This window comes from Lepisosteus oculatus, chromosome 14 (genome assembly GCF_040954835.1).
Source record: "Lepisosteus oculatus isolate fLepOcu1 chromosome 14, fLepOcu1.hap2, whole genome shotgun sequence".
NCBI lineage: Eukaryota > Metazoa > Chordata > Actinopteri > Semionotiformes > Lepisosteidae > Lepisosteus > Lepisosteus oculatus.
In genome coordinates this window covers 41684976-41711473 of record NC_090709.1, presented here as the reverse complement: position 1 = coordinate 41711473, position 26498 = coordinate 41684976, and the positions used below count along the sequence as shown (strand labels likewise).

General features: G+C 59.1%; 2 protein-coding genes across 2 annotated transcripts; one reads left to right on the top strand and one right to left on the bottom strand.

Moving 5' to 3' along the window:
* Positions 1–3472: 3472 nt before the first annotated feature.
* Positions 3473–11084, bottom strand: LOC107076167 (uncharacterized). The gene is made up of 5 exons (XM_069198587.1): positions 10856–11084; positions 7914–8177; positions 6314–6577; positions 5238–5285; positions 3473–3811 (listed from the first exon to the last, which is right to left on the bottom strand). The coding sequence occupies exons 1-5, from the start codon at positions 10923–10925 to the stop codon at positions 3750–3752; spliced, it is 708 nt and encodes a 235-aa protein (XP_069054688.1). The 5' UTR covers positions 10926–11084; the 3' UTR covers positions 3473–3749.
* Positions 11085–14188: 3104 nt separating this feature from the next.
* Positions 14189–26486, top strand: atat1 (alpha tubulin acetyltransferase 1). Its single transcript, XM_069198674.1, has 9 exons — positions 14189–14741; positions 15808–15986; positions 17351–17411; positions 18000–18091; positions 18892–18949; positions 19230–19343; positions 23544–23645; positions 24395–24440; positions 25058–26486. The coding sequence occupies exons 2-9, from the start codon at positions 15895–15897 to the stop codon at positions 25099–25101; spliced, it is 609 nt and encodes a 202-aa protein (XP_069054775.1). The 5' UTR covers positions 14189–14741; positions 15808–15894; the 3' UTR covers positions 25102–26486.
* The last annotated feature ends 12 nt before the right edge of the window (positions 26487–26498 follow it).

Genomic DNA, 26498 nt, shown 5'->3' with positions numbered 1-26498 from the left:
CTACCTCTCCCAGCGGCTGAAGGCGGCCGGCCTCCCCCCGGCCTTCCGCCTCCTCCTGCAGCGGCTGGTGACCCGCCGGGCCCCCGGGGGCCCCTCCGAGCCCGGGCCGGCCCGGGGCCTGCGCCAGGGGTGCCCCCTCACCCCGCCGCTGCTCGGGCTGTGCGCGGAGCCCCTGGCCCGGGCCGTGCGGGCCGACGAGCGGATCGCCGGGCTGGGGGAGGCGGGGGGCGGCGGCGGCGGCGGGGGGCCGCTGAAGGCGCGGGCCGCCGAGGGCGGGGTGGTGGTCTACATGGCGCGCCCCACGCCGGGGGCCGCGGCCGCGCTGCTGGAGGCGGCGGCCGACTTCGCCCTCAACTCGGGGGCGGAGGTCGACGACGGGAGCTCCGAGGTGCTCGGCGTGGGGGTCCCCCGGCCGCCCGACGGCTCCGTCCTGGGGGGGCTCCGGTGGCTGCCCTACCGGGGGGCCCTGGCGGGGGCGGAGGAGAGGGCCCGCCTGAAGAGGGACCTGGCTGCCCTGCGGGAGGGGCTCGGGTCCGAGCTGGAGGCCTGGGCCGGCGAGCGGGCGGCCAAGAGGGCCCGGCTGGTGTGGGAGCGCCACCTCCTGCCCCGCTTCCTGCCCCTGCTGCGGACCTCCCCGGCCCTGGCCGGCCGGGAGCAGTGCGAGGAGATCGAGCGGATGATCGCGGCGTTCGTCGGCGACCCCGGCGACCCCGGCGACCCGGGGCTGCCCCACTTGTACTGCTGCGCCCTCCTGGCTCACATCGGGGACCACGAGGAGTGAGAGGAGGCTCCCCCCCAGCTCGCGGGCCCACCAGCCAGCCAGTCAGCAGAGCCAACTGGACCGGGGACACAGACCCCTGGACTGACTGGACCAGAGGTCACAGACCCCCTGGACTGACTGGACCAGAGGTCACAGACCCCCTGGACTGACTGGACCGGGGACACAGACCCCTGGACTGACTGGACCAGAGGTCACAGACCCCCTGGACTGACTGGACCAGGGACACAGACCTCCTGGACTGACTGGACCGGGGACACAGACCCCCTGGACTGACTGGACCAGAGGTCACAGACCCCTGGACTGACGGGACCAGAGGTCACAGACCCCCTGGACTGACTTGACCAGAGTCACAGACTTCCTGGACTGAATGGACCAGAGGTCACAGACCCCCCGGACTGACTGGACCAGAGGTCACAGACCCCCTGGACTGACTGGACCAGAGGTCACAGACTTCCTGGACTGACTGGACCAGAGGTCACAGACCCCCTGGACTGACTGGACCAGGGACACAGACCCCCTGGACTGACTGGACCAGAGGTCACAGACCCCCGGACTGACTGGACCAGAGGTCACAGACCCCCTGGACTGACTGGACCAGAGGTCACAGACCCCCTGGACTGACTGGACCAGAGGTCACAGACCCCCCGGACTGACTGGACCGGGGGACACAGATTCGATTATGAATTGACTATCACACATCAAGTCATCTGACGACCCGACTGCATTTCCACGCGTTGGGGAGCCTCTGGCGGCCTCTTGTGGCCGACTGACATCACTCCGCCCCCCCCCCGCCGCACTCCGCCTCGGGGTTCGAGCTGCCACAGAATGGAGGAACCAGGGTTCCAGACGGGTTGTTGTTTTTTTTTGGGGGTGGGTAAGAAAGTCCTTCTCCTCAACACTGGGGGGGCACGGCTCGTTCAGATTCACTATCGTTCAGGTTCCCAGGGCAATCGAAAAGCTCGGAAACGATGCCGGGGATCCCCTTCAGGGACCTTGCGTGTGGGTGTCGAACGCCGACGGGCCCCCCCCCCAAAACCACTCCCCATCTACGGGAGGCGACATCGGCCCCCCCCCCTCTCGTCGTCTGAGCCCGCCGGGGGAGCGCGCGCGCGCTGGGGAGATCGGATCGTCGCCGCCGTCTCTCGGGAAGGCCGCAGGACGACGGACAGCCCTTCCAGCCCGCGTGCTCGGGGGGGGCAGTAAAAATAAACACTGACCCGCACACAGCCCGCCAGCCGGGGCAAAACCGCACAACGCACAGAGCTCTGCTCCCAACGGCCCTGTCACCCTGCAGCCCCCCTCCCCACTGGAGTCCCAGCAGGTGTGAGCCCGGTCAGGGACTCCTGGGAAAAACTGAGGCTGCTGGGAGAGGTGTGAGTGGGGCCAGCAGGGGGCGCTCTCACCCTGCGGTCTGTGTGGGTCCTGATGCCCCAGTATAGTGACGGGGGACACTGGGCTGTAAGAAGGCGCCGTCCTTCGGATGAGACGTCGAACCGAGGTCCTGACTCGGAGGGCTGTCTGTGGGGAGTCTGCATGTTCCCCCTGCGTTGGCCCGAGTTTCCACCAGGTGGTCCGGCTTCCTCCCGCAGTCCAGAACCGGGCTGGTGGGTGACTTGACTTCTGGGAGAACTGGGCTCTGGTGGGAGTCTGTGTCTGTGATGGACTGGTGTGAGTGGGGGCCAGCAGGGGGCGCTCTCACCCTGCGGTCCGTGTGGGTCCTGATGCCCCAGAATAGTGACGGGGGACACTGGACTGTAAACAGGCGCCGTCCTTCGGATGAGACGTCAAGCCGAGGTCCTGACTCTCTGTGCTCATTAACAATCCCGGGGTGTCTCTGGAGAAGAGTAGGGGTGTTACCCCAGTGTCCTGGTCTTGAGCCATCATGGCCTCCTAATCACCCCCCCCTCTCTGAACTGGCTCCATCCCTCTGCTCTCCTCCCCACTGAGAGCTGCTGTGTGCTGAGCGGACTGGAGCATCATCCAGGTGGGGGCTGCACACTGGGGAGGGGGGCTGGAGGGGATCCCCCTGACCTGGGAGGAGCTCTGAGGGGAGGGTCCAGCAAGGCGCTATATAGGTGTGAGGAATACCACTGCTGCTCATACAGGACAAGAGATACGCGACAGCTCGTCAGAGCAGAGGGCAGTGGTGAGCAGCTGTCCATAATTCACACAGCAGTGGGGTAGAAGCTGTCATTAAGCCCAGTGGTCAGTGCTGAACTGGTATAGCTGTAACTTACAGAGATACAACTGGGACACTTTCTGTGGTACTGGGGGAGGAGGGGCAGGATCCCATCCGACTTTCTGAGAAGAAGCCACACTTTATTAGACACAGCGGGAGAAACCCTATATTAGACATACTCACCGTGGGAATATTAGGCTATATTAGACGAAACCTGTGAAACTAGACACACCCACAGTGGGAGGGGCACCGTGTGGGACACTCCCACAGTGGGAGGGGCACCACGTCGGACACACCCCCAACTGGGAGGGGCACCGCGTCGGACACACCCCCAACTGGGAGGGGCACCGCGTCGGACACACCCCCCAACTGGGAGGGGCACCGCGTCGGACACACCCCCCAACTGGGAGGGGCACCGCGTCGGACACACCCCCCAACTGGGAGGGGCACCGCGTCGGACACACCCCCCAACTGGGAGGGGCACACCCGCAGAGAGACGGGACACACACACAGTGGGTATGACCCTTTACTAGATAAACCCACAGAGTGAGTCAGTCCAGTCACAGGCCTCAGCCAGACAAGACATCCCCACAGGCCCAGGGTTCGCACCCCACAGCAACTGCTTTCCTTAACAGCTGAAAGCGAAGGGGGAGAAATCCCGAAATCGGCCGACGAGGACGGTCGCGATGAAGAGTCTGGCGGCACGGACCGGAAGGGGAAGATGACTCCCCCCCGCCAACATCGCCTACAGGATCAGGACTGGGAGCCCCCGTCTCCCGGCTGGCGGGTCTATCCCAGCAGCACCAGGGCGACCGGGGGCAACAGCAGCGTCACCACCGCCCTGGGGACACCTGGAGCAGAGGGGAGATCCAACCTGTGAGCCGGGCAGTTTGAGCTGCAGGAGCTCACCCAGCTGTGTCTGGGGAGAAGCCAGGGTATCGGCTTCAACCACAGGGCTGGGCAGCTTGTTCCCCACCCCCGCCCCCCTCTGTGTACAGAAGAGCCTCCTGTCCTGACTGGAGGAGCTCACCCAGCTGTGTCTGGAGAGAAGCCAGGGTATCGGCTTCAACCACACGGACTGGGCAGCTTGTTCCCCACCCCCACCACCCTCTGTGTACAGAAGGGCCCCCTGTCCTGACTGGAGGAGCTCACCCAGCTGTGTCTGGAGAGAAGCCAGGGTATCGGCTTCAACCACACGGACTGGGCAGCTTGTTCCCCACCCCCACCACCCTCTGTGTACAGAAGGGCCCCCTGTCCTGACTGGAGGAGCTCACCCAGCTGTGTCTGGAGAGAAGCCAGGGTATCGGCTTCAACCACAGGGCTGGGCGGCTTGTTCCCCACCCCCGCCCCCCTCTGTGTACAGAAGAGTCTCCTGTCCTGACTGGAGGAGCTCACCCAGCTGTGTCTGGAGAGAAGCCAGGGTATCGCCTTCAACCACAGGGCTGTGTGCAGATTCTCCATGTGTCTTGGACACCTGGAGTCTCTGCAGACACACACACACACTGACCCCTCCAGGACCAGGACTGGACAGCCCTGCTTTAAAGTCCCCTGGAGACTCTGCAGACACACACACACACACACACACACACACACACACACACACACTGACCCCTCCAGGACCAGGACTGGACAGCCCTGCTTTAAAGACACCTGGAGACTCTGCAGACACACACACACACTGACCCCTCCAGGACCAGGACTGGACAGCCCTGCTTTAAAGACCCCTGGAGACTCTGCAGACACACACACACACACTGACCCCTCCAGGACCAGGACTGGACAGCCCTGCTTTAAAGACCCCTGGAGACTGCAGACACACACACACACTGACCCCTCCAGGACCAGGACTGGACAGCCCTGCTTGAAAGACCCCTGGAGACTCTGCAGACACACACACACACACACACACACACACACACACACACACACACACTGACCCCTCCAGGACCAGGACTGGACAGCCCTGCTTTAAAGTCCCCTGGAGACTGCAGACACACACACACACTGATCCCTCCAGGACCAGGACTGGACAGCCCTGCTTTAAAGACCCCTGGAGACTGCAGACACACACACACACTGACCCCTCCAGGACCAGGACTGGACAGCCCTGCTTTAAAGACCCCTGGAGACTCTGCAGACATACACACTGACCCCTCCAGGACCAGGACTGGACAGCCCTGCTTTAAAGACCCCTGGAGACTCTGCAGACACACACACACACACTGACCCCTCCAGGACCAGGACATGAGAATCCTGACCTAGGTCGCTGGTTCTTACCTGCACCCACTCCTCCGTTTCTCCATGTAGACTGTCGTAACCCGGAATCTGAAACAATTAAAGGCTTTCATTATCTGTCCAAGCAATGAATTTAATATCAGAAGAATCTCTCCAACTACTGTGCATTTGATCAATAAACTTTGATTTGATTACCTGAGACCACAAGCACCCTGTAAGCCCTTGTTAACTGCCAGGCTTGCCTGTGGGTAAACGGCCCTGCTTCTTCCGAAATCTTTGGTCTTTTCCATGGACAGAGAACACTACAGGACGTTTTGTCATCTGCAAGCAGATCTCCGCTGACCTCGCACAACGAATGCGACGCCACGATCTGACCAAGCCGGGCATTCATTCCACAGTAGGGATGATGTCGTACCAGGGACACCCACAGGGAGGGGTGACTCTGCATCAGACAGGCTCACAGTGGGAGTGGCTCTGGGCCAGGCCCCGCCCCCCGCACAGTGGGAGTGGCCCTGGGCCAGGTCCCGCCCCCCACAGTGGGAGTGGCCCTGGGCCAGGCCCACCCCCTGCACAGTGGGAGTGGCTCTGGAGCAGGCCAGACCCGTCCCTACAGTGGGAGTGGCTCTGGACCAGGTCCGCCCCCTACAGTGGGAGTGGCTCTGGAGCAGGCCAGGCCCGTCCCTACCGTGGGAGTGGCTCTGGAGCAGGCCAGGCCCGCCCCTACAGTGGGAGTGGCTCTGGGCCAGGCCAGGCCCGCCCCTACAGTGGGAGTGGCTCTGGACCAGGTCCGCCCCCACAGTGGGAGTGGCTCTGGGCCAGGCCAGGCCCGCCCCTACAGTGGGAGTGGCTCTGGGCCAGGCCAGGCCCGCCCCTACAGTGGGAGTGGCTCTGGAGCAGGCCAGGCCCGTCCCTACAGTGGGAGTTGCTCTGGACCAGGCCAGGCCGTCCCTACCGTGGGAGTTGCTCTGGACCAGGCCAGGCCCGTCCCCACAGTGGGAGTGGCTCTGGACCAGGCCCCGCCCCCTACAGTGGGAGTGGCTCTGGCCCAGGCCCCGCCCCCCCACAGTGGGAGTGGTATGACACCACCAGACATGCCCATAATGGCGGTGCCCGGTTACCTGTCCGGTTCTGCGCCTGCAGCGCCAGGGAGGCGGTGGCCCGGACCCTCCCCTCGACCTCCAGCTGGCACCGGAAGTCCCGCCCCCGGCCCGCCCCGCCGGGGCTCAGGACGTGCTGCAGGGGTTCCCCGCGAGCGGAGAGGAGCTCCGCCCGGCCGGAGACGTTCATGGTCAGGGCGTAGGGGCCGCAGGCCGCCGGGCACCTCAGCTCGCAGGTCACGACCGCTATGTCCTCGGGGGCGGGGTCCGAGGGGTCTGCCGACACTGGACACAGAGGAGGGGACCCCATGAGATCAGGGCCAGTACAGCGCCAGTACAGCCCCAGTACAAACCCAGCACAGCCCCAATATAAACCCAGTACAGTGTCAGTCCAGCCCCAGCACAGCCCCAGTCCAGCCCCAGTACAAACCCAGTACAAACCCAGCACAGCCCCAGTATAAACCCAGTACAGTGTCAGCACAGCCCCAGTCCAGCCCCAGTACAAACTCAGTACAAACCCAGCACAGCGCTTGAACAGCCCCAGTATAAACCCAGTACAGTGCCAGTACAGCCCCAGCACAGCCTCAGGACAGCACTTGAACAGCCCCAGTATAAACCCAGTATATACCCAGTCCAGCCCCAGTACAAACTCAGTATAAACCCAGTCCAGCCCCAGTATATACACAGTATATACCCAGTCCAGCCCCAGTATAAGCCCAGTATAAGCCCAGTATAAACCCAATCCAGCCCCAGTATATACCCAGCCCAGCCCCAGCCCAGCCCCAGTCCAGCCCCAGTATATACCCAGTATATACCCAGTCCAGCCCCAGTATAAACCCAGTATATACCCAGTATATACCCAGTCCAGCCCCAGTATATACCCAGTATATAGCCAGCCCAGCCCCAGTCCAGCCCCAGTATATACCCAGTCCAGCCCCAGTATATCCCCAGTATAAACCCAGCCCAGCCCCAGTATATCCCCAGCATATACCCAGTATATCCCCAGCCCAGCCCCAGTATATACCCAGTATAAACCCAGCCCAGCCCCAGCCCAGCCCCAGTACAAACCCAGTCCAGCCCCAGCCCAGCCCCAGTACAAACCCAGCCCAGCCCCAGTATATACCCAGTCCAGCCCCAGTATAAACCCAGTACAGCCCCAGTATATACCCAGTATAAACCCAGTCCAGCCCCAGCCCAGCCCCAGTATAAAACCAGTCCAGCCCCAGTACAAACCCAGTCCAGCCCCAGCCCAGCCCCAGTACAAACCCAGCCCAGCCCCAGTATATACCCAGTATATCCCCAGTCCAGCCCCAGTATATACCCAGTCCAGCCCCAGTATAAACCCAGTCCAGCCCCAGCCCAGCCCCAGTATATACCCAGTATATACCCAGTCCAGCCCCAGTATATACCCAGTCCAGCCCCAGCCCAGCCCCAGTATATACCCAGTATATACCCGCCCCAGCCCAGCCCCAGTATATACCCAGTATATACCCAGCCCAGCCCCAGTATAAACCCAGCCCAGCCCCAGTATATACCCAGTCCAGCCCCAGCCCAGCCCCAGTCCAAACCCAGTATATACCCAGTATATACCCAGTATAAACCCAGCATGCTCCGGACTCACCGGACAGCAGCAGCAGGTCGGTCCCGGGCCCGGAGCCGGCCCCACAGCAGTACCGCCCCACGTCCCCGGGCCGGACGTCCCGGATCACCAGCGTACCGTCCGCCTTCACGTCCCGCCGGCTCGCGGGGCCCAGCGGCGCGGCCAGAGCGCAGCTCCCCCCGGCGACGAACCCCCACCTGGCCCCCACGGTCTCCATGGCGACCTGGGGGTCCCCACAGCGCAGGAACACCCTCCCGCCCACCGAGGTGTAGACCTTCGAGGCGCCTGGAGAGAAGAAGGAGCAGACGCAGCTGGGTGAGCTCCTGCAGTCAGGACAGGGGGCTCTACTGTACACAGAGAGGGGCGGGGGTGGGGAACAAAGCCGATACCCTGGCTTCTCTCCAGACACAGCTGGGTGAGCTCCTGCAGTCAGGACAGTAGGCTCTACTGTACACAGAGAGGGGCGGGGGTGTGGAACAAAGCCGATACCCTGGCTTCTCTCCAGACACAGCTGGGTGAGCTCCTCCAGTCAGGACAGTAGGCTCTTCTGTACACAGAGAGTGGCGGGGGTGTGGAACAAAGCCGATACCCTGGCTTCTCTCCAGACACAGCTGGGTGAGCTCCTGCAGTCAGGACAGGGGGCTCTACTGTACACAGAGAGTGGCGGGGGTGTGGAACAAAGCCGATACCCTGGCTTCTCTCCAGACACAGCTGGGTGAGCTCCTCCAGTCAGGACAGGAGGCTCTTCTGTACACAGAGGGGGGTGGGGGTGGGGAACAAGCCGCCCAGCCCTGTGGTTGAAGCCGATACCCTGGCTTCTCTCCAGACACAGCTGGGTGAGCTCCTCCAGTCAGGACAGGAGGCTCTTCTGTACACAGAGGGGGGCGGGGGTGGGGAACAAGCTGCCCAGCCCTGGTGGTCGAAGCGAAAAATCGGGTTTTGTTTCTCATCACGACTGGATCGAAACACCTGGCCTGAGCCCATTAACTGATCAGCGTTTCAAACCGATCCAAAGAATGGGGGAGGGTGTTCTTAAAAAAGGTGGGGGGGGTGGGCACCCCTCGTTTCTGTCTGCTGGGAAGCTGACGTCACGCAGCCCTCCGCGGTTTCCGGCTGGCCTCTCTGCTCCAGCGGTGTCTACCGCCACAAGACCACGAAACTATGACACTGCGCTTTTAAACTTCCCTGCCCTGTGTATCACTTCCTCTGCAGTGAAGACGGGGGTCCGAGTGTCAAATTCCTCTCGACTGGAGCTCTGCGCACAAACACACTGATCTTCTGTGATTGTGTGTGATTGCGTGGGTTAGTGTGGTGGACTGGTGTCCTGCCCAGGGTGTGTGAGTGTGTGTGTGTGTGTCCTGTGATGGACTGGTGGTCCTGTCCAGGGTGTGTGAGTGTGTGTGTGTGTGTCCTGTGATGGACTGGTGTCCTGTCCAGGGTGTGTGAGTGTGTGTGTGTGTCCTGTGATGGACTGCTGTCCTGTTCAGGGTGTGTGAGTGTATGTGTGTGTGTCCTGTGATGGACTGGTGTCCTGTCCAGGGTGTGTGAGTGTGTGTGTGTGTGTCCTGTGATGGACTGGTGTCCTGTCCAGGGTGTGTGAGTGTGTGTGTGTGTCCTGTGATGGACTGGTGTCCTGTCCAGGGTGTGTGTGTGTCCTGTGATGGACTGCTGTCCTGTTCAGGGTGTGTGAGTGTATGTGTGTGTGTCCTGTGATGGACTGGTGTCCTGTCCAGGGTGTGTGAGTGTGTGTGTGTGTCCTGTGATGGACTGGTGTCCTGTCCAGGGTGTGTGAGTGTGTGTGTGTGTCCTGTGATGGACTGCTGTCCTGTCCAGGGTGTGTGAGTGTGTGTGTGTGTCCTGTGATGGACTGCTGTCCTGTCCAGGGTGTGTGAGTGTGTGTGTGTGTCCTGTGATGGACTGGTGTCCTGTCCAGGGTGTGTGAGTGTCTGTGTGTGTCCTGTGATGGACTGGTGTCCTGTCCAGGGTGTGTGAGTGTGTGTGTGTGTCCTGTGATGGACTGGTGTCCTGTCCAGGGTGTGTGAGTGTGTGTGTGTGTCCTGTGATGGACTGGTGTCCTGTCCAGGGTGTGTGAGTGTGTGTGTGTGTCCTGTGATGGACTGGTGTCCTGTCCAGGGTGTGTGAGTGTGTGTGTGTGTCCTGTGATGGACTGGTGTCCTGTCCAGGGTGTGTGAGTGTGTGTGTGTGTCCTGTGATGGACTGGTGTCCTGTCCAGGGTGTGTGAGTGTGTGTGTGTGTCCTGTGATGGACTGCTGTCCTGTCCAGGGTGTGTGAGTGTGTGTGTGTGTCCTGTGATGGACTGCTGTCCTGTCCAGGGTGTGTGAGTGTGTGTGTGTGTCCTGTGATGGACTGGTGTCCTGTCCAGGGTGTGTGAGTGTCTGTGTGTGTCCTGTGATGGACTGGTGTCCTGTCCAGGGTGTGTGAGTGTGTGTGTGTGTCCTGTGATGGACTGGTGTCCTGTCCAGGGTGTGTGAGTGTGTGTGTGTGTCCTGTGATGGACTGGTGTCCTGTCCAGGGTGTGTGAGTGTGTGTGTGTGTCCTGTGATGGACTGGTGTCCTGTCCAGGGTGTGTGAGTGTGTGTGTGTGTCCTGTGATGGACTGGTGTCCTGTCCAGGGTGTGTGAGTGTGTGTGTGTGTCCTGTGATGGACTGGTGTCCTGTCCAGGGTGTGTGTGAGTGTGTGTGTGTGTCCTGTGATGGACTGGTGTCCTGTCCAGGGTGTGTGAGTGTGTGTGTGTCCTGTGATGGACTGGTGTCCTGTCCAGGGTGTGTGAGTGTGTGTGTGTCCTGTGATGGACTGGTGTCCTGTCCAGGGTGTGTGAGTGTGTGAGTGTCCTGTGATGGACTGGTGTCCTGTCCAGGGTGTGTGTGTGTGTCCTATGATGGACTGCTGTCCTGCGAGACTGCGAGACACACCTCCAGACAGCCAGAACCACAGCTCTCACCTCGGTCGTAGCTCAGCCCGGTCCCGGTGCACACACAGAGCACGGACAGAAGGAGAGACGAGCACCCCATCGTCGCAGTCCCCCACAATCTCAACCCGCTGGCCAGCTGGGAAACTCTGTAGCGCCGGAGTGTCAATTCAGCTGGTTAGCTTCTCTGATAATGCGCCTTTCCTCTCTCAATCACAAAATAAATAGTCCCCTGTGTGCACACTTCCTGTTTGGTTTCACAAGTGCCTCTGCGCTGCTGCTGCTTAAAGAGGAAGTTCTGTCTTTCTCATGACAGCCCACTGCTGTCTGTATCAACCCCTCTCTCTCTCTCAGTGCAGTGTTCATGTCCTGGAGTGTCCAGTCAGTGTGTCTGTATGAACCCCTCTCTCTCTCAGTGCAGTGTCAATGTACTGGAGTGTCCAGTCAGTGTGTCTGTATGAACCCCTCTCTCTCTCAGTGCAGTGTTCATGTACTGGAGTGTCCAGTCAGTGTGTCTGTATGAACCCCTCTCTCTCTCAGTGCAGTGTTCATGTACTGGAGTGTCCAGTCAGTGTGTCTGTATGAACCCCTCTCTCTCAGTGCAGTGTTCATGTACTGGAGTGTCCAGTCAGTGTGTCTGTATGAACCCCTCTCTCTCTCAGTGCAGTGTTCATGTACTGGAGTGTCCAGTCAGTGTGTCTGTATGAACCCCTCTCTCTCTCAGTGCAGTGTTCATGTACTGGAGTGTCCAGTCAGTGTGTCTGTATGAACCCCTCTCTCTCAGTGCAGTGTTCATGTACTGGAGTGTCCAGTCAGTGTGTCTGTATGAACCCCTCTCTCTCTCAGTGCAGTGTTCATGTCCTGGAGTGTCCAGTCAGTGTGTCTGTATGAACCCCTCTCTCTCTCAGTGCAGTGTTCATGTACTGGAGTGTCCAGTCAGTGTGTCTGTATGAACCCCTCTCTCTCTCTCAGTGCAGTGTTCATGTACTGGAGTGTCCAGTCAGTGTGTCTGTATGAACCCCTCTCTCTCTCTCAGTGCAGTGTTCATGTCCTGGAGTGTCCAGTCAGTGTGTCTGTATGAACCCCTCTCTCTCTCAGTGCAGTGTTCATGTACTGGAGTGTCCAGTCAGTGTGTCTGTATGAACCCCTCTCTCTCAGTGCAGTGTTCATGTCCTGGAGTGTCCAGTCAGTGTGTCTGTATGAACCCCTCTCTCTCTCAGTGCAGTGTTCATGTACTGGAGTGTCCAGTCAGTCAGTGTGTCTATATGAACCCCTCTCTCTCTCAGTGCAGTGTTCATGTCCTGGAGTGTGTAGTGGAAATCTAATGAGTTAATTGATTCTTAAAAATGTAGAGAGCTTTACAAAAAAATATATTGGTGCTTTTAGATAATATTTCAAGGATATAACTGCTATGCTACAGTACGTGCAGAATTTTAGAAAACAGTTCGTCAACAAAGTACACTGTTTAGGTTAGTTTAGAAGACAATGTACCAAAACAACATATGCTGTCTGGGTCATTAGAATTAGCTGAAAGTAACTGATAAGCTTTGAATAACAAATCTAGTTTTTCTTCTCTCGCTCTATGATGTAATCTGTTTTCTCTTAGAGAAAGGGGAAGTTTTAGAAGGGACCAAGTGCTGAACTTTTTACAGCGCAACGTCTTATAAAAACCCTGTACTGCTTGTAACGAATTGAGTCTCTGGTTGCACTTGGCGAAGTGGCAGCAGGGCTCCCAATATTGCAATATTGAAATAAAGACCTTACTCAGGTGAGAACTCTCTTTTGTGGCTTCCTTGATAGTTAAATTTCCATGACAAGTGTCCAGTCAGTGTGTCTGTATGAACCCGTCTCTCTCTCAGTGCAGTGTTCATGTACTGGAGTGTCCAGTCAGTGTGTCTGTATGAACCCCTCTCTCTCTCAGTGCAGTGTTCATGTACTGGAGTGTCCAGTCAGTGTGTCTGTATGAACCCCTCTCTCTCTCAGTGCAGTGTTCATGTCCTGGAGTGTCCAGTCAGTGTGTCTGTATGAACCCCTCTCTCAATTCAATTCAAGGTGCTTTATTAGCATGACCGATGGGTACAATCAGTGTTGCCAAAGCAAATAAAAATAATAAAATTAACATGGAACAAAACAAAAAAATAGAAGTAAAATAAAATCTACAGACATGTTACAGACATTTACAACAAAGACATATTATAAAATATTGACATATACTGTAGGCGGCTGGAGCATTACTGGGAGACAGACTCACTGTTCCTCAGGCTGTGACAGGAGATCACATATTGGGCTGCCAGATCAACTGAGTTCCCTCCTCCCTCTCCCAGTAGGATTGGGACCTGTTGTGGTTTTGGCAGGTGTGGGAACTCTGGGATTAGATTTCTCTCTCTCTCTCAGTGCAGTGTTCATGTACTGGAGTGTCCAGTCAGTGTGTCTGTATGAACCCCCCTCTCTCTCAGTGCAGTGTTCATGTACTGGAGTGTCCAGTCAGTGTGTCTGTATGAACCCCTCTCTCTCTCAGTGCAGTGTTCATGTCCTGGAGTGTCCAGTCAGTGTGTCTGTATGAACCCCTCTCTCTCTCAGTGCAGTGTTCATGTCCTGGAGTGTCCAGTCAGTGTGTGTGTATGAACCCCTCTCTCTCTCAGTGCAGTGTTCATGTACTGGAGTGTCCAGTCAGTGTGTCTGTATGAACCCCTCTCTCTCTCAGTGCAGTGTTCATGTACTGGAGTGTCCAGTCAGTGTGTCTGTATGAACCCCCCTCTCTCTCAGTGCAGTGTTCATGTACTGGAGTGTCCAGTCAGTGTGTGTGTATGAACCCCTCTCTCTCTCTCAGTGCAGTGTTCATGTACTGGAGTGTCCAGACAGTAGACTTCACCTTCACAGTTTCTCTTTCTCTCTCTCACACACACACACCTGCATGAGTTACAATTTCCATCTGACAACAGGAAATCCTAACGTGTGCTTATTTCCGATCCGCCACTGCTTTTGCTGACACTATTTTTGATGCTCGTCTTCTACATCCGCAGCTTTTAATCGGGACCAACTGAATCAATCTGAATCAATCGATTGAATAATTAATTAAGGCAGATTTTAGTCAGTCAAGAGCTGTATTGGGCGCACTTGAGGGCAGTGACAAGGCTCTTAATTACTGACACTTCAGTCTTACTCAAGGTAGTTTCTACATGAGTTCGTTTAAAAGCATTTTTCTTTTATTTTGCCGTTTGAAAAAAGGTTTTGTTTTGTTTTTGAACTGGTCGTTTGGATCATGATTTATTTTTTTTTTACGGGGGGGTAAATCAGGTGCTTCGACAAATTTTGGGGGGGGTCTCTGACCTCCGAGGAGCCGGGGGGGGACACCAGTGTGTCTGTGAGTTCAAAGTCTCCCTCATCAAGTCGTACTCGGGCTGAGGTAAACAGTGGGAAAAAACCGGTCCCTGGTGTCGCCGGACCAGCCGTTCAGCTCCAATCGTCGCTCATACCCGCTAAACTCCCCTCCCCTGCCTTGTCTGGGACCGAGGACTGAGCTGATAAAGAGCTGTGGTTTTTTTTCAGGTGGAAGTGAGATTAGAGACGCGCTGTACAAAGGGGGACATCTTCCACATGACAACAGATGCGGTTTTATGTGTGTGTTTGTGTCCTGGCCGCGCTCAATAACACCGAGAGAGGCCGTACGTTCAGACGCCACAGGCCGCGTTTCTGAACTCTCTCCCGGTGTGGCGTGTTTAGAGCGGAAGAGGGACTGATTTCATTTGATTTATTTTTTTTGTTTTGGGTATCTTATTTTTTTTTTTGTTTCGCCCGCAGGCGACAGACAAGACAGACCGCCGCGCCCAGCGCTGGTTTGCCAGGCCGCTCTGCGTCGTTGCCAAGGCGATGCGCCGCCGCGACCGGAAACGGCTTGGTGCTTACCGTAAAACGAAGGGTAGAGGCGCATCCTTGCACTGCAGTCAACGGAGATATATCCTGTCAGTATACACCAAATTCAAAATAAGAACTTGTTAAAATCGCCCCCCAACCCCCGTCCGTGTGAAACAGGGCTCTGACTCACAGACCCCTGGACTGACTGGATCAGGGACACAGACCCCTGTATTAACTGGACCAGAGTCACAGACCCCTGGACTAACTGGACCAGAGTCACAGACCACCTGGACTAACTGGACCAGGGACACAGACCCCTGGACTGACTGTAACAGGGACACAGACCCCCTGGACTGACTGGACCAGGGACACAGACCCCTGGACTAACTGGACCAGGGACACAGACCCCTGGACTAACTGGACCAGAGTCACAGACCCCTGGACTAACTGGACCAAAGTCACAGACCACCTGGACTAACTGGACCAGGGACACAGACCCCTGGACTGACTGTAACAGGGACACAGACCCCCTGGACTGACTGTAACAGGGACACAGACCCCCTGGACTAACTGGACCAGAGTCACAGACCCCTGGACTAACTGGACCAAAGTCACAGACCACCTGGACTAACTGGACCAGAGTCACAGACCCCTGGACTAACTGGACCAGGGACACAGACCACCTGGACTGACTGGACCAGGGACACAGACCACCTGGACTGACTGGACCAGGGACACAGACCCCTGGACCGACTGGACCAATCTCCGGGCGGGAGTTACCTTGTTCCTGAAGGACTGACCCGTTTATAGAGGCGGGGGAGGGAAATCCATCGTGCCCCTCTCTTCGGCGAGATACGGCCGTCTCCCGGGGTGATGCGATACCGGGCGACAGACGCGTGTGCGGAGTGGAGGGGGGGGACCGAGTGTCCGCGTTCACGCGTGTGTGGAGCAGACACAATGGAGCGCTAGAGACCACGGAGAGGGGAGACGCACGACACCCACGCCTGACACCGCGTCCGGGAGCTCGCAGCGTGTCGACAACACCCACCCAACACAGGAGACGGGGGAAAAAAAAATCGCTTATTATTAATAATAATAATAATAATAATAATTATTATTATTATTATCAGCGCTATTAAAGGGCTGTCTGGGCTTGCTCCCGGCGGGAAGGCGCGAGTGGGGCCGCGCCCTCTGCCCCGGGGAGGAGGAGGAGGAAGATGGAGTTCCCTTTCGACCTGAACCCGCTGTTCGCCGACCGCATCTCGGTCCTGGACCACAACCTGACGCCCGCCTGCAACGCCTGGGGGAGGTAACCGCTACTAAAACTCGAAAGACAGTTCAAAAAGCAAAAGAATAAAATCCATTCCCGGCACCGCGGCTGCTGGGCAGCGAGAGAGAGAGAGAGAGAGATGGGAGAGGCGGGGGGGTCGTCATCGCCGGACTGCGCCTGAAGACAGTCCTGTGTCCCGGCGCTCTTGTGACAGTGTCCCTGCCGGCGTGGGGTGGGGTGGTCGGTGTGTTTATAGAAATCAGTGTCCGTCCCGGAGGGGGAGGGGGGAGGGTGACGTCACCCCTCTGTGGGCCACCGGGGAGGGGCTATCTGTCCCGTCCTGCCCTGTCCTGTCCTGTCATGTCATGTCCCGCAGGGGCCAGTGTGGTGGACTGGAGTTTGTCGCTGTTCCCTGTCCTGTCCCAGTCCCTGTCCTCTCCCAGTCCCAGTCCAGCACGGGGGACTGGAGTTTGTCGCTGTTGCCAGTCCTGTCCCGGTCTCTGTCCTCTCCCAGTCCCAGTCCAGCGCGGGGGACTGGAGTCTGTCCCAGTCCCAGTCCAGCGTGGGGGACTGGAGTTTGTTGCTGTTCCCTGTCCTGTCCCAGTCCCAGTCCAGCACGGGGGACTGGAGTTTGTCGCTTGTCCCTGTCCCTGTCCCAGTCCAGCGCGGGGGACTGGAGTTTGTCGCTTGTCCCTGTCCCTGTCCCAGTCCAGCGTGGGGGACTGGAGTTTGTCGTCGGTCCCAGTCCAGCGTGGGGGACTGGAGTTTGTTGCTGTTCCCTGTCCTGTCCCAGTCCCAGTCCAGCGCGGGGGACTGGAGTCTGTCGCTGTTCCCTGTCCTGCCCCAGTCCCTGTCCTCTCCCAGTCCCAGTCCAGCGCGGGGGACTGGAGTTTGTCGTCGGTCCCAGTCCAGCGTGGGGGACTGGAGTTTGTTGCTGTTCCCTGTCCTGTCCCAGTCCCAGTCCAGCGCGGGGGACTGGAGTCTGTCGCTGTTCCCTGTCCTGCCCCAGTCCCTGTCCTCTCCCAGTCCCAGTCCAGCGCAGGGGACTGGAGTTTGTCGTCGGTCCCAGTCCTGTCCCAGTCCCAGTCCAGCGTGGGGGACTGGAGTCTGTCCCAGTCCCAGTCCCAGTCCCGCGGTACAGAGGGACATGCTGTCTCCGTCAGGTTGGCATGGTGACCCAGTGGGGGGCCCGGGTTCGATTCCTGGGCCTGGGGTGCTGTCTGTGTGGAGTTTGCGTGTTCGGTCCTGAACGTGGCGCGAATCGGGGGGGGGGCTGGCCTCGTTCGAGAGGAGGGGGTCATGGGGTCACGGGGTTCAGGCAGAAGGGACTCATGGCCAACTCTCTCCCTCTCTCCTCTCTCCCCATCCCTCTCTCCCTCTCCTCTCCATCCCTCTCTCCCCAGGCCCGACGCCCAGCGCCAGGTTGCCATGGTAATCGATGAGCTGGGGAGGGCGTCTGCAAAGGTACAGGTTGTTTTGTTTTTTTTTATCTTCTCCCCTCACGCCCCCCCACCCCCGGCTCGCTACAAAATCACCCGGACCGTCCCCCGTCTGCTTTGGAACGGTTGGGGAGCTGGGGGGGGGGGCGGTTTTCCAGTCAGGACAGGGGGCGCTTCTGTACACAGAGGGTGGCGGGGGAGGGGAACAAGCTGCCCAGCCCTGTGGTTGAAGCCGATACCCTGGCTTCTCTCCAGACACAGCTGGGTGAGCTCCTCCAGTCAGGACAGGAGGCTCTTCTGTACACAGAGGGGGGCGGGGGTGGGGAACAAGCTGCCCAGCCCTGTGGTTGAAGCCGATACCCCGGCTTCTCTCCAGACACAGCTGGGTGAGCTCCTCCAGTCAGGACAGGAGGCTCTTCTGTACACAGAGGGTGGTGGGGGTGGGGAACAAGCCGCCCAGTCCGTGTGGTTGAAGCCGATACCCCGGCTTCTCTCCAGACACAGCTGGGTGAGCTCCTCCAGTCAGGACAGGAGGCTCTACTGTACACAGAGGGTGGTGGGGGTGGGGAGACCTGTGTGGTGTTGATGTGTCCAGGTCTGCTCTGCCCCGCAGGCCCAGAAGCTGGCCACGCCCATCACCAGCGCCGCCAAGATGCAGTCAAACCACCACCGGCTGTACCTGCTCAAGATCGGGGAGAGCAATGGGTAAGACTGCCCCCCCTCGAGGGCATCGCGTGCCCCCATGCCCACACCCCTCACTGGACCAGGGACACAGACCCCCTGGACTGACTGGATCGGGGACACAGACCTCCTGGACTGACTGGACCAGAGGTCACAGACCCCCTGGACTGACTGGACCAGAGGTCACAGACCCCCTGGACTGACGGGACCAGGGGACACAGACCCCCTGGACTGACGGGACCAGGGGACACAGACCCCCTGGACTGACGGGACCAGAGGTCACAGACCCCCTGGACTGACGGGACCAGAGGTCACAGACCCCCTGGACTGACGGGACCAGAGGTCACAGACCTCCTGGACTGACGGGACCAGAGGTCACAGACCTCCTGGACTGACGGGACCAGAGGTCACAGACCCCCTGGACTGACTGGACCAGAGGTCACAGACCCCCTGGACTGACGGGACCAGAGGTCACAGACCCCCTGGACTGACGGGACCGGGGACACAGACCCCCTGGACTGACGGGACCGGGGACACAGACCCCCTGGACTGACGGGACCGGGGACACAGACCCCCTGGACTGACTGGACCAGAGGTCACAGACCTCCTGGACTGACTGGACCAGAGGTCACAGACCTCCTGGACTGACTGGACCAGAGGTCACAGACCCCCTGGACTGACTGGACCAGAGGTCACAGACCCCCTGGACTGACTGGACCAGAGGTCACAGACCCCCTGGACTGACTGGACCAGAGGTCACAGCCACAGTAGTTTCGTGTGTAGTCAGTCTGCGCCTCTATTGAAACCCCTCTCTGCCCCCTCAGAGGTCGGGGGGTGGCTGTGGGCTTCCTGAAGGTGGGATACAAGAAGCTCTTCCTCCTGGTGAGTCTCTCCTCGTCTTCCTCTGTCTGGGGGGGCCAGCTGTCCTGTTCCGGGTCCGAGGCCGAAACCGGTTTCACTCTGTTGTTGTCGCTCCGGACTCTTGACGCCCTCTGTCTGTGTGGAGTCTGCATGTTCCCTGACCTCTCTCACCGGTTAAGAAGCGATGGTCACGAGATCCGGGGCAGTGTCCGGCCCGCGTTACCGCTAAATATCCCGCCCACGACTCGGGATGGGCTGAAGCCCGGCAGTGACCCCCCCCGGTCTCGCGTTTGTACACCAGGACCGGCAGGGGGCGCACGTAGAGACGGAGCCGCTGTGCGTGCTGGACTTCTACATCAGCGAGAGCCTCCAGCGGCATGGTTACGGCCAGCAGGTCTTCAACTACATGCTTCAGGTGAGTGAGGGGTGAGTGAGGGGTGAGGAGAGGGCAGATCTGAGGTGAGTGAGGGGTGAGGAGAGGGCAGATCTGAGGTGAGTGAGGGGTGAGGAGAGGGCAGGTCAGGTCAGATCTGAGGTGAGTGAGGGGTGAGGAGAGGGCAGGTCAGATCTGAGGTGAGTGAGGGGTGAGGAGAGGGCAGGGCAGTCAGATCTGAGGTGAGTGAGGGGTGAGGAGAGGGCAGGGCAGTCAGATCTGAGGTGAGTGAGGGGTGAGGAGAGGGCAGGGCAGTCAGATCTGAGGTGAGTGAGGGGTGAGGAGAGGGCAGGGCAGTCAGATCTGAGGTGAGTGAGGGGTGAGGAGAGGGCAGGGCAGATCTGAGGTGAGTGAGGGGTGAGGAGAGGGCAGGGCAGTCAGATCTGAGGTGAGTGAGGGGTGAGGAGAGGGCAGGGCAGGTCAGTGCAGATCTGAGGTGAGTGAGGGGTGAGGAGAGGGCAGGGCAGGTCAGATCTGAGGTGAGTGAGGGGTGAGGAGAGGGCAGGGCAGGTCAGATCTGAGGTGAGTGAGGGGTGAGGAGAGGGCAGGGCAGATCTGAGGTGAGTGAGGGTTGAGGAGAGGGCAGGGCAGTCAGATCTGAGGTGAGTGAGGGGTGAGGAGAGGGCAGGGCAGATCTGAGGTGAGCGAGGGGTGAGGAGAGGGCAGGGCAGGGCAGATCTGAGGTGAGTGAGGGGTGAGGAGAGGGCAGGGCAGGTCTGAGGTGAGCGAGGGGTGAGGAGAGGGCAGGGCAGGTCAGGGCAGATCTGAGGTGAGTGAGGGGTGAGGAGAGGGCAGGGCAGGGCAGATCTGAGGTGAGTGAGGGGTGAGGAGAGGGCAGGGCAGTCAGATCTGAGGTGAGTGAGGGGTGAGGAGAGGGCAGGGCAGTCAGATCTGAGGTGAGTGAGGGGTGAGGAGAGGGCAGGGCAGGGCAGATCTGAGGTGAGTGAGGGGTGAGGAGAGGGCAGGGCAGGTCTGAGGTGAGTGAGGGGTGAGGAGAGGGCAGGGCAGGGCAGATCTGAGGTGAGTGAGGGGTGAGGAGAGGGCAGGGCAGATCTGAGGTGAGCGAGGGGTGAGGAGAGGGCAGGGCAGGGCAGATCTGAGGTGAGTGAGGGGTGAGGAGAGGGCAGGGCAGGTCTGAGGTGAGTGAGGGGTGAGGAGAGGGCAGGGCAGTCAGATCTGAGGTGAGTGAGGGGTGAGGAGAGGGCAGGGCAGATCTGAGGTGAGCGAGGGGTGAGGAGAGGGCAGGGCAGGGCAGATCTGAGGTGAGTGAGGGGTGAGGAGAGGGCAGGGCAGGTCTGAGGTGAGTGAGGGGTGAGGAGAGGGCAGGGCAGTCAGATCTGAGGTGAGTGAGGGGTGAGGAGAGGGCAGGGCAGATCTGAGGTGAGCGAGGGGTGAGGAGAGGGCAGGGCAGGTCAGGGCAGATCTGAGGTGAGTGAGGGGTGAGGAGAGGGCAGGGCAGGTCTGAGGTGAGTGAGGGGTGAGGAGAGGGCAGGGCAGGTCAGGTCTGAGGTGAGTGAGGGGTGAGGAGAGGGCAGGGCAGGTCAGGTCTGAGGTGAGTGAGGGGTGAGGAGAGGGCAGGTCAGATCTGAGGTGAGCGAGGGGTGAGGAGAGGGCAGGGCAGTCAGATCTGAGGTGAGTGAGGGGTGAGGAGAGGGCAGGGCAGGGCAGATCTGAGGTGAGTGAGGGGTGAGGAGAGGGCAGGGCAGGGCAGGTCTGAGGTGAGTGAGGGGTGAGGAGAGGGCAGGGCAGGGCAGGTCTGAGGTGAGTGAGGGGTGAGGAGAGGGCAGGGCAGATCTGAGGTGAGTGAGGGGTGAGGAGAGGGCAGGGCAGATCTGAGGTGAGTGAGGGGTGAGGAGAGGGCAGGGCAGGGCAGGTCTGAGGTGAGTGAGGGGTGAGGAGAGGGCAGGGCAGATCTGAGGTGAGTGAGGGGTGAGGAGAGGGCAGGGCAGATCTGAGGTGAGTGAGGGGTGAGGAGAGGGCAGGTCAGATCTGAGGTGAGTGAGGGGTGAGGAGAGGGCAGGTCAGATCTGAGGTGAGTGAGGGGTGAGGAGAGGGCAGGGCAGGTCTGAGGTAAAGGAGGGGTGAGGAGAGGGCAGGGCAGATCTGAGGTGAGTGAGGGGTGAGGAGAGGGCAGGGCAGGTCTGAGGTGAGTGAGGGGTGAGGAGAGGGGAGGGCAGGTCTGAGGTGAGTGAGGGGTGAGGAGAGGGCAGATCTGAGGTGAGTGAGGGGTGAGGAGAGGGCAGGGCAGGGCAGATCTGAGGTGAGCGAGGGGTGAGGAGAGGGCAGGGCAGATCTGAGGTGAGTGAGGGGTGAGGAGAGGGCAGGTCAGGGCAGGGCAGGTCTGAGGTGAGTGAGGGGTGAGGAGAGGGCAGGGCAGATCTGAGGTGAGTGAGGGGTGAGGAGAGGGCAGGGCAGGTCTGAGGTGAGTGAGGGGTGAGGAGAGGGCAGATCTGAGGTGAGTGAGGGGTGAGGAGAGGGCAGGGCAGGGCAGATCTGAGGTGAGCGAGGGGTGAGGAGAGGGCAGGGCAGATCTGAGGTGAGTGAGGGGTGAGGAGAGGGCAGGTCAGGGCAGGGCAGGTCTGAGGTGAGTGAGGGGTGAGGAGAGGGCAGGGCAGATCTGAGGTGAGTGAGGGGTGAGGAGAGGGCAGGGCAGGTCTGAGGTGAGTGAGGGGTGAGGAGAGGGCAGGGCAGGGCAGATCTGAGGTGAGTGAGGGGTGAGGAGAGGGCAGGTCAGGGCAGATCTGAGGTGAGTGAGGGGTGAGGAGAGGGCAGGTCAGATCTGAGGTGAGTGAGGGGTGAGGAGAGGGCAGGTCAGGTCTGAGGTGAGTGAGGGGTGAGGAGAGGGCAGGGCAGATCTGAGGTGAGTGAGGGGTGAGGAGAGGGGAGGGCAGATCTGAGGTGAGTGAGGGGTGAGGAGAGGGCAGGGCAGGTCAGATCTGAGGTGAGCGAGGGGTGAGGAGAGGGCAGGTCAGATCTGAGGTGAGTGAGGGGTGAGGAGAGGGCAGGTCAGGGCAGATCTGAGGTGAGTGAGGGGTGAGGAGAGGGCAGGGCAGATCTGAGGTGAGTGAGGGGTGAGGAGAGGGCAGGGCAGGTCAGATCTGAGGTGAGTGAGGGGTGAGGAGAGGGCAAGGCAGGTCTGAGGTGAGTGAGGGGTGAGGAGAGGGCAGGGCAGATCTGAGGTGAGTGAGGGGTGAGGAGAGGGCAGGGCAGGTCTGAGGTGAGTGAGGGGTGAGGAGAGGGCAGGGCAGGTCAGATCTGAGGTGAGTGAGGGGTGAGGAGAGGGCAGGGCAGGTCTGAGGTGAGTGAGGGGTGAGGAGAGGGCAGGGCAGATCTGAGGTGAGTGAGGGGTGAGGAGAGGGCAGGGTAGATCTGAGGTGAGTGAGGGGTGAGGAGAGGGCAGGGCAGGTCAGATCTGAGGTGAGTGAGGGGTGAGGAGAGGGCAGGGCAGGTCTGAGGTGAGTGAGGGGTGAGGAGAGGGCAGGGCAGATCTGAGGTGAGTGAGGGGTGAGGAGAGGGCAGGGCAGGTCAGATCTGAGGTGAGTGAGGGGTGAGGAGAGGGCAGGTCAGATCTGAGGTGAGTGAGGGGTGAGGAGAGGGGAGGGCAGGGCAGATCTGAGGTGAGTGAGGGGTGAGGAGAGGGGAGGGCAGATCTGAGGTGAGTGAGGGGAGAGGGGAGGGCAGGGCAGGGCAGATCTGAGGTGAGTGAGGGGTGAGGAGAGGGGAGGGCAGATCTGAGGTGAGTGAGGGTGAGGAGAGGGCAGATCTGAGGTGAGTGAGGGGTGAGGAGAGGGCAGGGCAGGTCTGAGGTGAGTGAGGGGTGAGGAGAGGGCAGGCCAGGGCAGATCTGAGGTGAGTGAGGGGTGAGGAGAGGGCAGATCTGAGGTGAGTGAGGGGTGAGGAGAGGGCAGATCTGAGGTGAGTGAGGGGTGAGGAGAGGGCAGGGCAGGTCTGAGGTGAGTGAGGGGTGAGGAGAGGGCAGGGCAGATCTGAGGTGAGCGAGGGGTGAGGAGAGGGCAGGGCAGATCTGAGGTGAGTGAGGGGTGAGGAGAGGGCAGGTCAGGATCAGGGTCATGCTTGAGGCGCGTTCAACAACGTGGCTGGGCAGTTCGCACCACGCCCCCACCACCCTTTGTGCAAAGGGCCAGCGTCACGTCAGAGGTCTCTGTTCTCCCCCCCGAGCAGCACGAGAGAGCCGAGCCTCAGCTGATGGCCTACGACCGGCCTTCTCCCAAGTTCCTCTCCTTCCTGAAGAAGCACTGCAGTCTGGAGCGCTGCGTCCCTCAGGTACTGAACACAACACACCCAGCAACCCCCCAATAGGATTCATGAGGAGAGCCCGTGTCGTCTATCGGACAGTTACTAGTCAATTGATCTGAGAATCTCACCCAGCTGTGTCTGGAGAGAAGCCGGGGTATCGGCTTCAACCACACGGACTGGGCAGCTTGTTCCACACCCCCGCCCCCCTCTGTGTACAGTAGAGCCTCCTGTCCTGACTGGAGGAGCTCACCCAGCTGTGTCTGGAGAGAAGCCAGGGTATCGGCTTCAACCACAGGGGCTGGGCGGCTTGTTCCACACCCCCACCACCCTCTGTGTACAGAAGAGCCTCCTGTCCTGACTGGAGGAGCTCACCCAGCTGTGTCTGGAGAGAAGCCAGGGTATCAGCTTCAACCACACGGACTGGGCGGCTTGTTCCCCACCCCCACCACCCTCTGTGTACAGAAGAGCCTCCTGTCCTGACTGGAGGAGCTCACCCAGCTGTGTCTGGAGAGAAGCCCCAGGGTATCGGCTTCAACCACAGGGGCTGGGCGGCTTGTTCCCCACCCCCGCCACCCTCTGTGTACAGTAGAGCCTCCTGTCCTGACTGGAGGAGCTCACCCAGCTGTGTCTGGAGAGGAGCCGGGGTATCGGCTTCAACCACACGGACTGGGCGGCTTGTTCCCCACCCCCACCCCTCTCCCGTGTCCCTGTTTTGTCTTGGCTTCTGCTCGTCTCCTCTGACTCTCTGACTTGTTTGTCTCTCTTTCTCTCTCCAGGTCAATAACTTTGTGGTCTTTGACGGCTTCTTTCGTGAGAAATCAGGTACCTGCCATTAACTGGGGTCTGGGCCAGGTTTACTTTCCCTATTGGTCTGAAGCAGAAGTCTTCTGCCTGGTTTTCCTTTTTCTGTTAACTCCTCACACTACAGGACAGGAGACACAGTGAGAGAGAGGAGATCACTGGATCTCTCAGTAATACACAGACACACACACACACCCCACAGGACAGGAGACACAGTGAGAGAGAGAAGATCAATGAATCTCTCAGTAATAAACACATACGACAGGACAGGAGACACAGTGAGAGAGGATATCACAGAGAATCCCTCAGTCATAAACACACACAACAGGACAGGAGACACAGAGAGAGAGGATATCACAGAGAATCCCTCAGTCATAAACACACACAACAGGACAGGAGACACAGTGAGAGAGAGAGAGAGAGAGAGAGATCACAGAGAATTCCTCAGTCATAAACACACAACAGGACAGGAGACACAGTGAGAGAGAGAGAGAGGAGCTGACAGTTGCCGAAGTGATAACAGAAGGTTGCTCCTTCAATAGCTGCTCTCCGCTCTCAGGAGGGTGGGGTGGGGGGGAAAAAGATAAAATCAATAAATCGCTAAGGAGACTAACGCTAATCTCTCCCGATATTCCCAGGAGCGCCTCCGTTCCCAGACCGGGGCTCTCTCGGCTGCTCGTAAGGGATCGATCCAGTCTCTGCCCACCCACCCTCCTCTCTCTGTCTCCCTCTGCTGGTCCCCCGCCTGCCCTACATCCCAGTGTTCACCCCCCTCGCGCATGGGGGGGGGGACAGAACCGCGCCCTGAAAAATGCCCCCCCAGAAATATATTTTTAATTGTAGAGGTGGCGCACTGAGGTCTAAGGCCACTGGGTGAGGGACCCTCTCTGTCTGATCTGCTACCACTACCCAACTGGGCAGCCTGTTCCCCACCCCCGCCACCCTCTGTGTACAGAAGAGCCCCCCTGTCCTGACTGGAGGAGCTCACCCAGCTGTGTCTGGAGAGAAGCCGGGGTATCAGCTTTGTTCCACACCCCTACCACCCTCTGTGTACAGAAGAGCCTCCTGTCCCTGACTGGAGGAGCTCACCCAGCTGTGTCTGGAGAGGAGCCAGGGTATCGGCTTCAACCACAGGGCTGGGCAGCTTGTTCCCCACCCCCGCCACCCTCCGTGTAGAGATGTTTGATTGCTTGCAGCTAAACTGATCCTATGATCTCAGCCTGCTGTTTCTTTTTTTTTTTTCTATGTATGTTCACATTTACCTTTATCCCAGAGTAAACCAATAAGACTTTACCTCGAGCCAAAGATCCCCTTGTGAAAAGGTTGTACAGTTGTTCCTGTTTGGTCTGCCTCTCTAGTCAAATTGTACTAATGTAGTCACCTTCCTAGTTCCCGTTGTCCTGCCCAATAACTTTCCTGACCGATATCTTTCAGCCCCTGCTGTGTATCCTGATCAGGGTAATGCTATCAGGAAATACATCATCTCCAGCTTCGCCCTCACACTCCTCCTCCTCAGATCTGTACAGGACTGGAGAGACACTCAGTCTGATCACCTCCAGCTTCACCCTCACAGTCCTCCTCCTCAGATCTGTACAGGACTGGAGAGACACTCAGTCTGATCACCTCCAGCTTCACCCTCGCACTCCTCCTCCTCAGATCTGTACAGGACTGGAGAGACACTCAGTCTGATCACCTCCAGCCTCACCCTCGCACTCCTCCTCCTCAGATCTGTACAGGACTGGAGAGACACTCAGTCTGATCGCCTCCAGCTTCACCCTCACACTCCTCCTCCTCAGATCTGTACAGGACTGGAGAGACACTCAGTCTGATCACCTCCAGCTTCACCCTCACACTCCTCCTCCTCAGATCTGTCCAGGACTGGAGACACTCAGTCTGATCACCTCCAGCTTCACCCTCACACTCCTCCTCCTCAGATCTGTCCAGGACTGGAGAGACACTCAGTCTGATCACCTCCAGCTTCACCCTCACACTCCTCCTCCTCCTCAGATCTGTACAGGACTGGAGAGACACTCAGTCTGATCACCTCCAGCTTCACCCTCACACTCCTCCTCCTCAGAT

Excerpts from the sequence above, each read along its gene's own strand:
- LOC107076167 (XM_069198587.1), bottom strand. The coding sequence starts at position 10,925 with ATGGGGTGCTCGTCTCTCCTTCTGTCCGTGCTCTGTGTGTGCACCGGG. Across the intron at positions 6,578-7,913 it reads CGACCTGCTGCTGCTGTCCG|TGTCGGCAGACCCCTCGGAC; the intron begins GTGAGTCCGGAG and ends CTCTGTGTCCAG. Across the intron at positions 5,286-6,313 it reads GCAGGCGCAGAACCGGACAG|ATTCCGGGTTACGACAGTCT; the intron begins GTAACCGGGCAC and ends TAATTGTTTCAG.
- atat1 (XM_069198674.1), top strand. The coding sequence starts at position 15,895 with ATGGAGTTCCCTTTCGACCTGAACCCGCTGTTCGCCGACCGCATCTCG. Across the intron at positions 19,344-23,543 it reads TCTTCAACTACATGCTTCAG|CACGAGAGAGCCGAGCCTCA; the intron begins GTGAGTGAGGGG and ends CCCCCCGAGCAG. Across the intron at positions 23,646-24,394 it reads TGGAGCGCTGCGTCCCTCAG|GTCAATAACTTTGTGGTCTT; the intron begins GTACTGAACACA and ends TTCTCTCTCCAG.